This window comes from Solea solea, chromosome 2 (assembly GCF_958295425.1).
Source record: "Solea solea chromosome 2, fSolSol10.1, whole genome shotgun sequence".
NCBI classification, from domain to species: domain Eukaryota; kingdom Metazoa; phylum Chordata; class Actinopteri; order Pleuronectiformes; family Soleidae; genus Solea; species Solea solea.
In genome coordinates, this window is record NC_081135.1 from 34,347,025 (window position 1) to 34,361,264 (window position 14,240).

The window sequence follows — 14,240 nt, forward strand, 5'->3', positions numbered from 1 at the left end:
GTATAACAGGTAAAAGACAGTATCGGGCCGATATCGATATCAGTAGGAATATGAGTATTGGTATTTTTTGAAGTGTGGTCGTATGAGCGGAGACACAAAGAAAAACCCTCATTTTACCTCACTTAAGAAAAGGCTTACCGCATTAAACTAAGAATATGTTGGCATTTTAGGACTGAGAACTAAAACGTGTAAACAGCTCACTCTCTCCCGCACCAAAGTCCATTGAGAAATCAGGGACACAGGAGATTCTGGTCGACTGCTGCCTCAGTTAGTAAGTTTGTGTTGCTCAGGTGAAACCGAACAGAGGATTTCAAACATAGAAGTGACAAAATAACAATATTGGAGGCAGAAGTCGATCAACAACTTCTGTGAGCTGTGATGTCAAATCACGTGTTTTCTCTATGGGCTTTTGCATTGTACGTCCTACAAGCACACTTCAAATAAACAACTGAACTAAACCTTTAAAGTAGAATATCTGCATCATCATCGTCACACCCGCTCAGGTCGGTCATTCACTATGGCTTCACTGCCCCCTTGTGTTGACATCTGTTAAAAGAACTTAACCCGCAGCTCCCTCAGTTTTCATCGTTATTGATTTGTGAGTCAGATCCAGGGGGGAGGGGGGAGGGGGGGGGGCACAGAAAAGTGTCCATCATACATTTTCATTTAATGGTCAGGGAAACCAAAGAGGCACTAAAAAAAATAAAATAAATATCTATTACAGCAATCTTGCGTCACATCTATGTCGCTCTGCAGCCTGTGCAAGGTTTTTCCCTCAGTGGCAGAGCACAGTCCGTACATTCAGTCACTAATTTGGTACATTCATTACTTTTACACAAGAGTGGGAGCTGATTAATTACATCAGTGGCCTTGTGAGTCATCTGTGAGAGAGAGAGAGAGAGAGAGAGAGAGAGAGAGCGAGAGAGAGAGAGAGAGAGAGAGCGTGCGTGGAAGAATTTAAACGACAGGAAACCCTGCATTTTTCTATCTTACCCGGGTGTGAACGTGAATAATGTAAGAAAAGTACACAACTGTTTGTTTGTGTGTTTGTTTTCCTCTCAAAGCCAAAATAGAAAAAGAACCTCCAGTAAAAGGGATTATTATGGATTAAATAAAATCTCATACGAGGCAAAAAAGTAGGAGAAGATCTGCACACTGTATATTCTTCACTTGTATATTCTTCACTTTGACTATGTCTGGAAAGACAGGCACTTTTAATATCACTTTATTATGTACGATGTCTATTAAACTCGAGCCATTTATGGAATACTTACTATTATTATTATGACCTGTTTTAAGATGTATTGTATAAAGGGATGGGCAGTATTTCTGATACAAATTATTTTGTTATTTGTTGAGATGATGAGGAAAATGCCTTCATATCTTGTGTCAAAAATACTTCAGTGTCGTGTACGTTGTATTATTATATTAGCATATTGTATTATTAGTATTTTGAAAATACAGTATTTTATTCTGATATACGTGCTGTATTTTGCAGTTTATTTTGACACATTTATGTGTCTTTTATTTTATTTATTTTTATTTTAAAATACATTTTGATGTGGTGTTCTTGCCCATGCGTGACGTGTATATTTCTTTCTATATACTGTACTTATAGTACCAGAAGGTTTTGGGGCCCAATCTCTGCCTAAAGCAGTAGTCGTGCGTAGCTTTTAAATATTAACTAAGAAAAATGTCCATTAGATTCAAACCCCTGTCAAATTGAGTTCATACAATTCTGACTAAGCCCATCAGCGTTCCTCAGTAAAGCGGTGTTCACAGTAGCTCTCGTGTCGTCCCGCGACATTCCGGCGCTGCTCACAGGAAGTGATTTGTTTTTATGTCGTGACAGACGGAGGAAACAGCGACATTGCACGGCTGCAAACAGTAAAGAGCTGGTATATGACTGAAATATATATATATATACATACATTAAGTGGCCATTAAAACGTTTCAGAAGTGAATTCTACTGCTCAAAAGACTCCATCAGTCACTTCTGATAGTATTGCTTGACAGAGCTCATTTTAAAATGAAGGACGCATCATAGAAATAATAATAATGTACGTAATTATTATTATTATTATTATTTCTCTAAAATTCAGGGCAGCCGATTGTCAATATATGGTGGTGATTTCTTATCAAATATAAGTTATTATAATAATAATAATATAGATATATTTTTGTTTAAAAGTGCTAAATTTAAATAAACATTTATTGACACATGTCTTCAATCTGCATCTGCACAGGTGTGCACTTATTCATATATTTCAGATAAGAATTCTGTATAAGTTGAACATTACTTACATAAAATCAGTCAATTTTGGTTTTTTAGTGACTTTTTAGCACCAATTTAGTACAAAATAATCTGCTGTCTCCTATTGTTAAAAAAAGGGGCAACAATTTAAATAAATACCAGCAATCTGGAGTAAAAATCAATGACAAATCAACAATCGTGAAAAGATCATCTGCTGAGGAGAAGCAGAAAGACCAAATAAATTCAACATTACAGTAAAAGCAACCCTGATTTATGGTGACAGGATAGATAGATATGAATAGTGGGTATTGAAACTGAGGAAACATCACTGGCAACAAACTTTCCTTCAACAGGAACTCTAAGGTGTGCAGATCTTCTCCTTCTGTTCTGCCCTTTATTTACCTTTCCAGCTCATAAAAGAGCTCTATTTAAGAGGAAACAGTCCTGACCAGAATCTGCTGCCGCCATCATTGCACTGGATCAATCATCTGCTTTCAGACACACACTGATATGCGAGACATGTCCTCTGGAGATTGTCCAGAGGACGTTGTACTGTACGCGAGAACCCAAATGTCTGCAAAAGTCTGGACATTCTCTGGAACTTCTCCTGCCAGATCGAGAGTGAGAGCGTGTGAGAACATGGAAGGAGAAGTTCTGAGTGTTCTGCCTCTTGTGTTATGTGCGTGTGACCCACGTGCTCGGTGCCGTCAACTGGAGATTCTACCGCTGCTGTAAACGCGTCTCATTCATCGTATTTTGAAACGGCTGACTTCTAAAATGCCCACACCCAATTCTTCGGATGCTGTGTCGAGTTCATGTCTTAGTCAGTCTGTGGTGTGAGTGTAGTGTGTCTATGTGTGTGTGTGTGTGTGTGTGTGTGTGTGTGTTATAGTTTATAAGACTGCAGCCTCAGTGCAGGAAGGACACAGTTTGGAGGTCCAGGGAGGGAGACGGGAGCAGCTGTCTCTGAGGTGCAAGTTGGAAGTAATAAGAGGAGGCGAGACGCCGGAAATCTCTAGAAACCAAGGACGGACGTTAACTGCAGAGATAAAGCACACGTGTGGCTCAATGAACAAAGGTTACCATGAGAACAGGGAAACTTAGAACTGCTTTTCAATTCTCCGCCCGTCATCCAGAAGGTGTTCTCTTGATCAGGAATGTCAGAGAGAGAGGCGGAGAATTGGAAATGAATCCAGTGTGCTGGGTGACCAAAAAAAGAGAAAGAAAAACGGTTTAAAAAAAAAAAAAGTGTTTTCCACGGGTGGGGGGTAGTTGCCATTTGAGGGTATTAGTTTTGTTTTTCCAGGTGCTTCTCTGTCTGGAGTAAAAACCTGGGATTATTCCAAACCAAAGGTGCTCGTCTCCTCGACAGCGGTGACCAGCTTCTCGTAGAGCATGGAGAAGGACGGGTACGGTGGGAGGTCCAGGCGATTAAAGCAAGTGTGAGCCCTGTGGAGACACGGAGGCACACAGGAGATTATGAGATTATGCACTTCATTCATTCATTCATTCATTCATTCATTCATTCATCTTCTGTGGACAGGTCACTGGTCCATCACAGGGACACACAGAGACAAACAACCATCCACTCTCACACCAACGGGCAATTTAGAGTGTAAAATTTTGCCTAATCTCCAAATATGTATGTTTTTGGACTGTGGCAGGAAACCGGAGAACCTGGAGAACAACCACGCACACACGCGGGTAGAACATGCAAACCATGCAGAAAGGCCCTTGTTCCAATAAAGTCCAGAACCCCGGGTCCTCTTGCTGCAAAGACAAGACTTCGAAACCACTACACCAACCGTGTGGTTCCAGAGGTTCATGTACAGTTTTTTAAAAAGATTAGTCAGCGGATCATTTTGTTTTTATCTAGTTGTTCGGTTTGTTCAGTTCAGTATTAGAGCATGAGGATGATTTTGAGCAAGCAGGCATCAATTTAAAGAAAACTGGTAGACAAATGTTCAAAAATTCAGTGTTTATTGTCATGTGTAGAGTAAGAAAACATGTTTCTCTGTGCAATGTAATTCTTTCTTTGCTGTCTACATGAATGCCAAACTAACAAAAGCCAAAAGAAATAGATAAATGTAATAATAAGAATTAAAAAAAAGAATACAATAACAAAAACTGTGTTTCCTGTGTAAAACTGACATAATCATCATGTTTCTTATAAAAGTGCAGTTAGTCAGTAACCCTACCTGGGTAAGGAGGTGATTTTTCCCCATTTCTCCACACAGAATCTGCGAGGTCCATTACTCCCCCGCAGAGAGGCAAAGCCCTCGTAGGGAATACTGGAGGTCCCTGTCACAAACTAGAGACAGAGAGGCCACAAAAGTTACAGAAAGTGTGAAAACCTTTGTCGTTTTTCATTTGTTAAAGGTCCAGTGTGTGACATTTAGGGAGGACTTACTCTCAGAAATTGAATATACTAACCACAAACGTCTTTATTTTAGTGCATAAGCATTTTAAAATCAAATGTGTTTCCACAGCAGATGGACAAACCAGCCAGAGCATGCATGTTGTGTTTTGAAGCAGAAGTTACAAAGTAAATCAAGAAAACCAACATCCTTTCTGGTATGTGAAGGCCACCGTAGTTCCCTGACATGAATTTGGAAAGAGGGGGCCATTTGTTACAATCTGCAGTCTCACCATTAGATGTCACTGCGTCTCACACACTGGACCTTTAAAGTGTATACACAGACACACAATTGTGTCGTGTGGTGTTGAGGCACCCCTGCAGTGCACCCAGCCTCCACAGGGGGGCCACCCCGTGTGCGTGCGGTCGCCCACGTGCCCTACCTGCAGCAGCCTCAGCCTCTGCTCATTGTTGAATCTCTCCACAGCTGCCCAGAACCAGCGAATCACTATGTGGTTGTCATGGTAACCTGGGGAGAAGGTGGATGGTGATGGCGCATGAGTCAGATGCATAACAAATAAGATCTGCATCTCGTGTTCCCCCCCTCTCCTCCCCCCGAGCTTCCGTCCCACTATTCGTACACCGTGATGTTTGAATGGTCTCTGCTGTTTAATGTTTAATGGCTCAGAGTTGTTTTGTCCGTCTCAGTCGATCCCTCTATTAAAAGAGTCTCACTCTGAGTCACGGCCTGACTGTCAGGTTGAGTTCTCTTCCAGCTGCTGGCGGCTTTTCAAGCTGCGTTGGCCAGACCCTTAAAAAGCCCTTTAATATAATCTCTTATAAATGCTCTGGACACTGGCACTTGCGTCTGAGCACTACACATAATATATATAACACTAATTAAGTACCAGTAACTTTCCAGTAAGTTCCCAGTGCTCATTGTAAATACATTAAAGTGAAAGCCAATAAGGAAGTTTAAATTAAAAATGGGAATAGTTCTCAAAATCAAGAATCTGGGCCTGTTAAAGTCATAGTTTAGGTGTTTTTTTAAGGGTCTTACATATACCTGACTGCATGTGGACACAAGGAAAAACTTTCTTAAAAGTCTATACAGTCTATAAAGAGTGTTTGTCACTTAATCTTGTTGTTAGGCAGCAATTTCCAACAGGAAACTGACTCTCCTGCACCAAAGTCCATAGAAAAAAGTATTGAAATGCTTTGTTTTGATTCAAATAAATGTCTCATCTGCACCACAATGAGGCCACTTTAGCCATAAATATACAGATTGTTCCTATACAGACTTTGAAAAGTCTGTCTATCGGCAAAATAATGCAAAACTCATTTTCATTTTAGATCTTGAATGGAATTGTAGTTCCCAATGTTCCAATGTAGTGGATCAGCTGTCATCTACGTATTTTTATTCAACTCATTTAAAAAAATCTCTCTAGTGCTCTGGATCTACACGTGCAGCTTTATCTACCTCCTCTGTATTCTGTGTTGTTCCTCCAGTCTGCCAGGTCGATCTCTGCAGTGCCTGCAATCACCAGCTCCAGCTCCCTGGCATCGAACACCGACACCAGCCGCACATCCACCACCTAAGAAACAACAGGCACACACGCACGCACACGCGCACACACGCAGCCAGATGAGCAAACGGAAAGAAGAAAAAAAAACAAAAAACATATGCAGTCATTTATCACAGTCCTCCCACATACATTAGTATGTCTGAGGCGTCGCAGAGCTCTGTGAAAACACAGCTCCGGCAGCTCTGCAGTGTGAAAACACGGCGAGGCAGATGGCACACGGACAAACATCGCTGAGGAGAAAGTTTCCATCACTTTGTTTACACCAAATAAAGCAAGTGGTTTGATTTGTTTAGTGTTTCAGGGCCTATGAACCAACACGGACACACATGTCGTTCACACAGAGGTAGACAGAGCAATGTTCTGACCGGTTAATACGGACAATGTTGGACATTTTTTTAATAATCTGTGACAGGCTTCAACAGTTGACAGGTGATTTACTAAGAGTGTGTGTAGTGTCAGTCTATAATATTACTTAAGTAAAAAGTCTTAAATGTTGTGACATAAAATGTACCTAAGTATTTGTACTTTCGGAGTATTCTTTCTCCACAGTATACCTGGGTTAACATCGCAGCTCATCTCTCGGCACAAGACAAATATTTACTGAAGATATTATTAGCGACCAGTAAGAAAGCTGTCAGGAGAAAGTGGCTGCAGCCCGGGCCTCGAGCCAGGGATGGGCATCGTGACAGAGGTCCAAATAATGGAGAATATAACCTGAATCTGCTGAATCAACAGACTGAGACATTTGATCAATTTTGGGATTAGTGAATGTGTATATGTCAAATTCACTGAAATTTTCAACTTCTTGTTTTGTTTTTGTCTTGAAAATGATGTAGGAGGTTCATGTGTCTGTGTGTGTAACAACAACAACAACGTAAAGACACTAGGAGATCCAACATGTGGTGCCGTACCTCATAGAAGCCTCGGACCAGGCTCTCTGTCTGCTGGGCCACGCCTCTCTCTATACGCCACTTGACCATTCGCTCAATATACTCCTTCTTGTTCTTCTCGGACACGGGGATACCAGCCCCGCCCGGCTTCAGCTCTCGCTCTGTGATCTGCACAGTTGCAGGCAGATGTGGGGAGAAATTACAAAGGAAGTTTAGTTTTTGAGAAACAAGTGTGGTTCAGTGAGGTATTGGCAGCAACATGCTGCCAGTAGACTGTTTTCTCAGACACTTGTTCAGCAGGGACAGAAGGAAAAACAGATTTGAGCCACAAAAAAAGCTCATCTAATAACATCTACACCTGCTGCACCTCAATTTATTTGCCTTAGACTGTTTTTACTAGCTGGAAACTGAAGTTTGTAACCCGCTCACTCTCCTGCACCAAACTCCATAGAGAAAATCTCATATTTGACATCAAGGCAGGGGTTGTTGATCCACTGGTGTCTTCAAGTTTAAGTTGACATTAAGTTCATATATGTTAATTCATGACTTTGGTGTTAGAAATCCTGAACTCAGATTAACCTGAGTGACACAAACGTATCAAACAAGGCAACAGTAGACCAGCAGCTGTGAGCTAAAATTGATGGTTTTCTCTATGGAGTTTTGAATGGGAGAGTGAAAACTCCTTTTTTCATGGATAAAACAGGCAAAAAAAACAATGAGGAACAAACACAGAACCTATTCTTAACATATGATAGACTTAAGCAGGCGTAGATTTTATTTATTTTTGCTGATAGCTATATTTCCAGGGTCAGGTCACACTCAATGGCAATGTGTCAATATCTCGTACAAATGTCTCTGAATGTACCTGTCCAAAAACCTCCTCGTTGACAGTGAAGGTGAGGTCCAGCATGTCTTCAATGTCGTTGTCCTTCATCCACTGAAGGCTCTGGTGGAACTCCTCGTCCAGGAACTCCAGGTCACTCAGGTCACACGGACTGTGCATGGAAAGGGTCAGAGGTTAAACACACACACTCATAAACCACGGCTGATTGTAAAGAGGGAGGCTGAAGATCAATTAACCGATGAATAAGAGACAGACAAGTAAAATATAAACATAAACCCAAGAGGCAATTTGTTACATATCCCTAGAGATGTGTAGATATGAGAGAGGGTTGAGACACTTAGTGAAAAATATGATTTAAATACATTACAGTATTGTTTATACTAATATTGGGTTATATTTAAATGAAAGTATTGTAAGTATATTTCTTTTATCTATTTGCATATAAAACAGTTCACTCACAGACGTTTATGCTTTGTCAGTACACGTTTTAGCTGAAATGGAAAGGACTTGCGTTCTACTCTTCATTTATTTTTGATGTTTTGATACTGCTATTTGCATCCTCATACGGGTGGGGTACACAGGATGTATAGTGTTGCCAAGGAGACAGTGAATAAGCAGTTTCATTGTTGTTTTTTTAAAGCCAAATAGGCAACATTCAGCTTCACAATGTCAGGAAACAATTAGTAGAATTAACACAGGCTGCTTTTTACCATTACTATGTTAAAACGTATACACAAAGGCTATAAGAAAGCGTATAGAGTTTCTTATATCCTTTTTTTCAGCACAACCTGTAGGCAATCTGATTTTCATTAACTATATGAACACACCTGAGCAAAAAGTACTCTTTTTGAGATACAAAATACAACATTTTTAAATACATCATAGTTCAAAGTTCACTATGCTTGTTTCTATGAACAAAAATAAAATAAAAATGGTCTATTTTGTCACTTCTACACAATTATCGCTGCTCCTGTTTTAAAACAAAAACAATGCAATATAAAATGAATCATAACTTTGATTCAACAACACATAAGAAGATGAAAAAACACATTTTGTAAATCCTAATGTGACCTATAAACACACACCCCAGGATGTCCATATAAGGAGTTGTGTATGATTCCCACGGCAATTTACCAAGGGTTAATATCAAGTAGAGTAATGATGTTCAGAGCATGAGAGTGATGTCACACTCTGTCTTTGTGTGCTGTTACAAAGCGTCCGGTGTGAGGACGTGTGGTCTACGTGTATAATGTGCCGTGTTCAAAATGCTGTTGTTTACCAGCTTCACCAGGAGACGAGAACCTTTTGAAAACTCCCCGCATTACTCACGACGCGACCCCGTTTCCTGAAAACTCAGGATGTCCTGTATATGATGTGTATGTTGTGATCATGTGCGAGTTCCACCCGGGAGCGCAACAGTAAACACAGGTCGTAACAAAGCCGCACTCGGCACATTATTTGTGCAGTAGCAGAAAAAAGCCAGATGGAGGAAAGTAGGTCAACGTGTCTACGACTGGATCTGGATTCACTTCCACAGAAAGCACAATTTTGGGTAAAATAAGGCTTCAGAGAAATAAGACCAGGATTTGTTTCCATGATAAGAAATAGACATAACCAGGTATATTACTGGCATTAGATCCTCAACTATAATGACTATTAGTATTGCATATTGGACCTTATATTGCTATTATTAATTATTATTAGTCAAGATGTGGAATTGTAAGGGTCCATTTTTTAAAAAGAAATTGCCAAATAAAATCATTTTCGGTCCGATTTAATGTGATTCTTATTAATCGAGTGTATAATAAATTTCAATTCTACAGTAACACTGACATGAAGAGAGAATTACTTTTTTTCTGATGAGTTTCACATCTATCTGTCTATTATAACACTTGACTGAGGGTACGTACATGCGAAGAAGCCCCTTGTAGAAAGGTCGAGTGAAGAAGGCGTCCAGCAGATACTGATGGACGAGAGCGAGGCCCAGGATCCGCCCACTGAAGCGAAACCTAGGACACGGCACAGGAAACACAGGTGAATACAGTATGATAATCGATACACCAGGGCAAATATTGATATTTTAATATGTCCAGTAGAGGGTGGGCCATATAAGCTTAAAATGATGACACTATAGTCCATCGTGATATTGCAGTTAAGATATTCAAGATGATATTTCACAGATTTCAAAGTAAAAGTCCTTGTGTTTACATGGAATGATGCATATTTCACACAAAATAAATCTGTTAATATCAAAAACAGACAAATAAATAACAACATGGACAATTGTAATTAAAACACTAACCGTGTTATAAAAATAATGCAAATATAATTAGCATTTTCTTGTGTCTGTATTCTGTCACCTCGCTGGCAGCTGTGCCTCTGCCACATGTGCGGTGGTTAAAGGAAGAGGAGGTCGCGGGCCATTATATTTATATTATATTTCATTATAACGTCATATTTGTTTAAGGATTATGGTGAAAATTAGTCTCTCTTGTAAGAGATCTCTGGTCCCAAAAAGACTAAAAATCCCCAATTTGTATGACCACCACATTGTGTATAGACTATAAATCTGCCTCGAGTGTGGCCCAGGCGTGATTATCCATCTACTCAGCCATCCATCCATCCATCCACCTGTCCATCCAATCACTGTCACTTAAGCAAGCACCGAGCAGTGGAGCCACAGGCTGATGAAAAAATTTCCACCAAATTGCTTCATGCTATTTTGGGATCGACAACACGACCAAGCAAGACAGAGCGACCGCTTCACTGACAGCACGACAGCACGCCCAGCTCCGGCAAACACACACAAACACACACACACACACACAGACAGAGTGACTAATTATACAGATGCAGAACATGCTACAGGCACATGAGCGTGTAAAAACCTCACCACTCGTGGTGGTTGTCCACAAAGGCAGACATGGGGCTGATCTGGACTGTGTACGTGTCGTTGGCTGAATATTCAAACAGGCCATAATACGGGTTGAAGAGTTCTCTGGACACCAGGAAGAAGAACTCTCTGGAGGGTCCACTGTAGTCCAGTCTGCAAAACACACACACACACACACCATAATACACACAGTGTAAATATGTTACGCAACTGCAAACCAATTAAAGGAACAATTGCGTGTGTCGAAGATGTTTATTTTTTATTATTTATTTTTTCAGCAAAAATACCATCTGTAAAACCACATGGACGCCGTCAATCATCTTAATAAAGAGCCAGCTGCTCATTCACCTGTGATGTAATCAAAGCTCGCGTCATTATACGCTGTGGAGATTACAGTAATGCTGATTTGCATTCGCTACATTAAATCAGTAGCGGGGTAGAGGAATACACACTTTGCACACTTGATAGGGAAATTAAAGGGGGGGGGGGGTCTCACCCATCCTCGCCCACAAAGCTGACGTAGAGTTTACTCCTCTGCAGGTCTTTACGGGAGTAACACATGATCTGGTTAAAGGCGTCCTCCAGAAGGTGGTCCCTGCGTATGATCAACCTGGGAACACACACACACACACAGAATTATACAGTGTATACACACACAGAGAGCAGTGGTAAATGAGGCGATCCCTTTTCAACATACTTGACTTTCCCCGGTCCTTGGCCGTATCCCTTCGTCTCCAGCTTTCGATAGAAGTTCCTCAGTTTTGCCTCAAAGTCTCGCTTGTAGGGAGCGGGAGCTCGGGCATTGGCTCTCTGAGTGCCTGAGACGAAAGGCGGCAGGAGGAAAATGTCACAGTGAAGAATAAAAAAAAAAAGGGAGGCAGAGACACGGGTAGAGTTTAATGATCCCCAGTGGAGACAAGGTAAAGCTGGACTGTTTTAAAAGCCTGAAAATCTGAATAATTTGAATTTTTGAATTTGAATTTATTAGTGGATAGTCCCTTGAGGTGAATCTTCTCATTTTATTTTGGTATTATAATTTTATATATACAGCACATACGTACACATATTGCTCTTTTATTTTGAAGATGTTGAATGGTTGTAATTTGATCTACAATCAAGTAAACTAACATTAAAGTAATAAAATCTGTGTATTTCATGATAGCTTTTTTTATATAATTAGTTTTGGCTGAGCTTTCAGATTGTAATGCTTTGTTATTCTGGAAAAATATGCCTTTTTATATGGTCAAATGGAGGTGAGACAGCGAGCGTGGTACAAAGAAAGTTGCCAGTTTGTGGATTTCCACGTGTGTGGGGGTTCTCTCGAGACATTCCATCTTCTTCCCACAATCCAAAAACATGTAAATTGGGGATTAGGTTGACTGGACACTCTAAACTGACCTCAGGTGTGAATGTGAGAGTGATTGGTTGTTGCATTATGACAGCTGGGATTACCCAGCCCCCCCCCCGCGACCCTCAAATGGTAGGATTAATTGGTAAAGAATGGATGGATGAATAGATTTGGAATGTGGTTATTTTATGTGATTGTGAGTGTGAGTGTTTCTGACATCAGGGCATGTTAGAGACAGTGTAATAAGATACTGTGAAATCGCTTTGTTTGTTTAATAATAAAACAGAATATGTGGCATTTCATAACCCGGGAAGGAATTTAATAATGTTGAGATAAGGTGCCTCTTGTCAACAAATGCAAGACAGAGCGAGACAGAGCGAGACAGAGTGAGACTTACCAGGGGAGCTCTGAGGCGAGGAGAGGCAGTAACCCGGGTGCAGTAACGGTGGCACGTATGACATCACCTCCTCCTCGAATAAGCTAGAGAAACAACAGTTTAAAGCTGGATTTGCTGTATTATTGTTTTGAATGTGGTGGAGTTACCAATCAGAGACATGCACAAGACTGACCTCAGCAGCATGACAAGGTCAGCGTCGCTGGAGAGACGAGCCAGCCCGTTCACTCCCTCAGTGCGAATAAACTGCACCTTCTCCCTGCAAACACACAAATAAACACTATTCTATATATAGGACACTGCATTTGACGTGCCGTCCATTTTCGACTTTTGTTGTTTCTTAAACCTGTCCCTGACATCAACCTAATTCCAACCCCCTCGCAAAGACACACATACAAGTACACAAAGACACACCGTCACACACAGCACTAGTCACACGTCAGGGGTAAACTGGCACAATCCATCAGGGTTAAAGGTTAACTGTGTGTTCAGGTTGACTGATGATGATGATAATGGAGGTGATGAAGGTGAACAAGGCTCGGGAGGACACGGAGACAAAGACAGAGAGACACTTAAGGAGGACATACTTGAGCGAATGGTTCCTGGCGAGCTCGGGCTGCCTCTCCTGCAGGATCTCAAAGATGTTGGGTTGCCGTAGAAACGCCACTATCTTGTCATTGTAGGCTGGCAGAGGGGCGACGAGAGAGAGAGAGAGAGAGAGAGAGAATGAGAATTATGCGCTGTGATCACACACACACACATACACTTACTTCATGGTGTGAGTGAGTGTGAGTGTTAGTGTGTGATTGTGCCGGACTCACCCACAGGAACGACATCGTGGTACTGACTCCGACTGGAGCCGCTGAAGGTGCTGGAGGGGCGGGGCATGACGGGTGGGTTGGTTTGGCGAGTGTCATCCACTACCTGTGACAAAGAGAGGCATCAGGTCGCATCCTGGTTCTGAGAATAACACCACAAACTGACTCAGCTACACCTGTTATACTGTACTGTACTATACTATACTGTACTGTACTATAATGTACTGTACTATACTATACTGTACTGCCCTGTACTATATTGTACTAAACTATTCTATACTATATTATACCATACTATACTATAATATACATTATGCTATACTATATATAATACTATACTGTACGGCACTATACTATACTATACTATACTGTACTGTACTACACTGTACTATACTATACTCTACTATACTATACTGTACTATTCTGTACTATACTATACTATACTGTACTATATTATTCTATACTATACTATAAACCATACTATACTACAATATACTACACAATATTATACTATATTACACTATATTATATTATACTACACTATACCATACCATAAACCATACTATAATATACACTAAATGATACAATATTATACTATACAATACACCATACAATTGTACAATATGCTGTACTATACAAAATTATACTATACTACACATTACAATATACTATATTATATTTTCCTCCTCTTCCTCACGTAAACTTCACACACTGTTATAGTGAAATTAGATCAAGATGGAGTGAGTGATGAGGTGACTAATTATTTAATTATTATTTACTATTATTATTTGTATCATTTTCTACACACTCTGGTCAAAGTTCCTCAGCTCTGCTCTGATCACATACCCCGGTATATA

General features: G+C 40.5%; 1 protein-coding gene across 2 annotated transcripts in view; it reads right to left on the reverse strand.

Moving 5' to 3' along the window:
- Positions 1–1,931: 1,931 nt before the first annotated feature.
- Positions 1,932–14,240, reverse strand: part of hecw2a (HECT, C2 and WW domain containing E3 ubiquitin protein ligase 2a) — a 36,816-nt gene continuing 24,507 nt past the window's right edge. For both annotated transcript variants that reach the window (XM_058622612.1, XM_058622611.1), the window contains 14 exons: positions 13,387–13,489; positions 13,153–13,249; positions 12,741–12,824; positions 12,569–12,651; positions 11,521–11,641; positions 11,320–11,433; positions 10,824–10,976; positions 9,841–9,939; positions 7,952–8,081; positions 7,108–7,254; positions 6,091–6,205; positions 5,054–5,139; positions 4,453–4,565; positions 1,932–3,703 (listed from right to left, as the gene is read on the reverse strand). In XM_058622612.1, the coding sequence (XP_058478595.1) occupies positions 3,592–3,703; positions 4,453–4,565; positions 5,054–5,139; positions 6,091–6,205; positions 7,108–7,254; positions 7,952–8,081; positions 9,841–9,939; positions 10,824–10,976; positions 11,320–11,433; positions 11,521–11,641; positions 12,569–12,651; positions 12,741–12,824; positions 13,153–13,249; positions 13,387–13,489 (1,557 nt within the window). In that variant the 3' untranslated portion in view covers positions 1,932–3,591. The remainder of the gene's footprint in view (positions 3,704–4,452; positions 4,566–5,053; positions 5,140–6,090; positions 6,206–7,107; positions 7,255–7,951; positions 8,082–9,840; positions 9,940–10,823; positions 10,977–11,319; positions 11,434–11,520; positions 11,642–12,568; positions 12,652–12,740; positions 12,825–13,152; positions 13,250–13,386; positions 13,490–14,240) is intronic.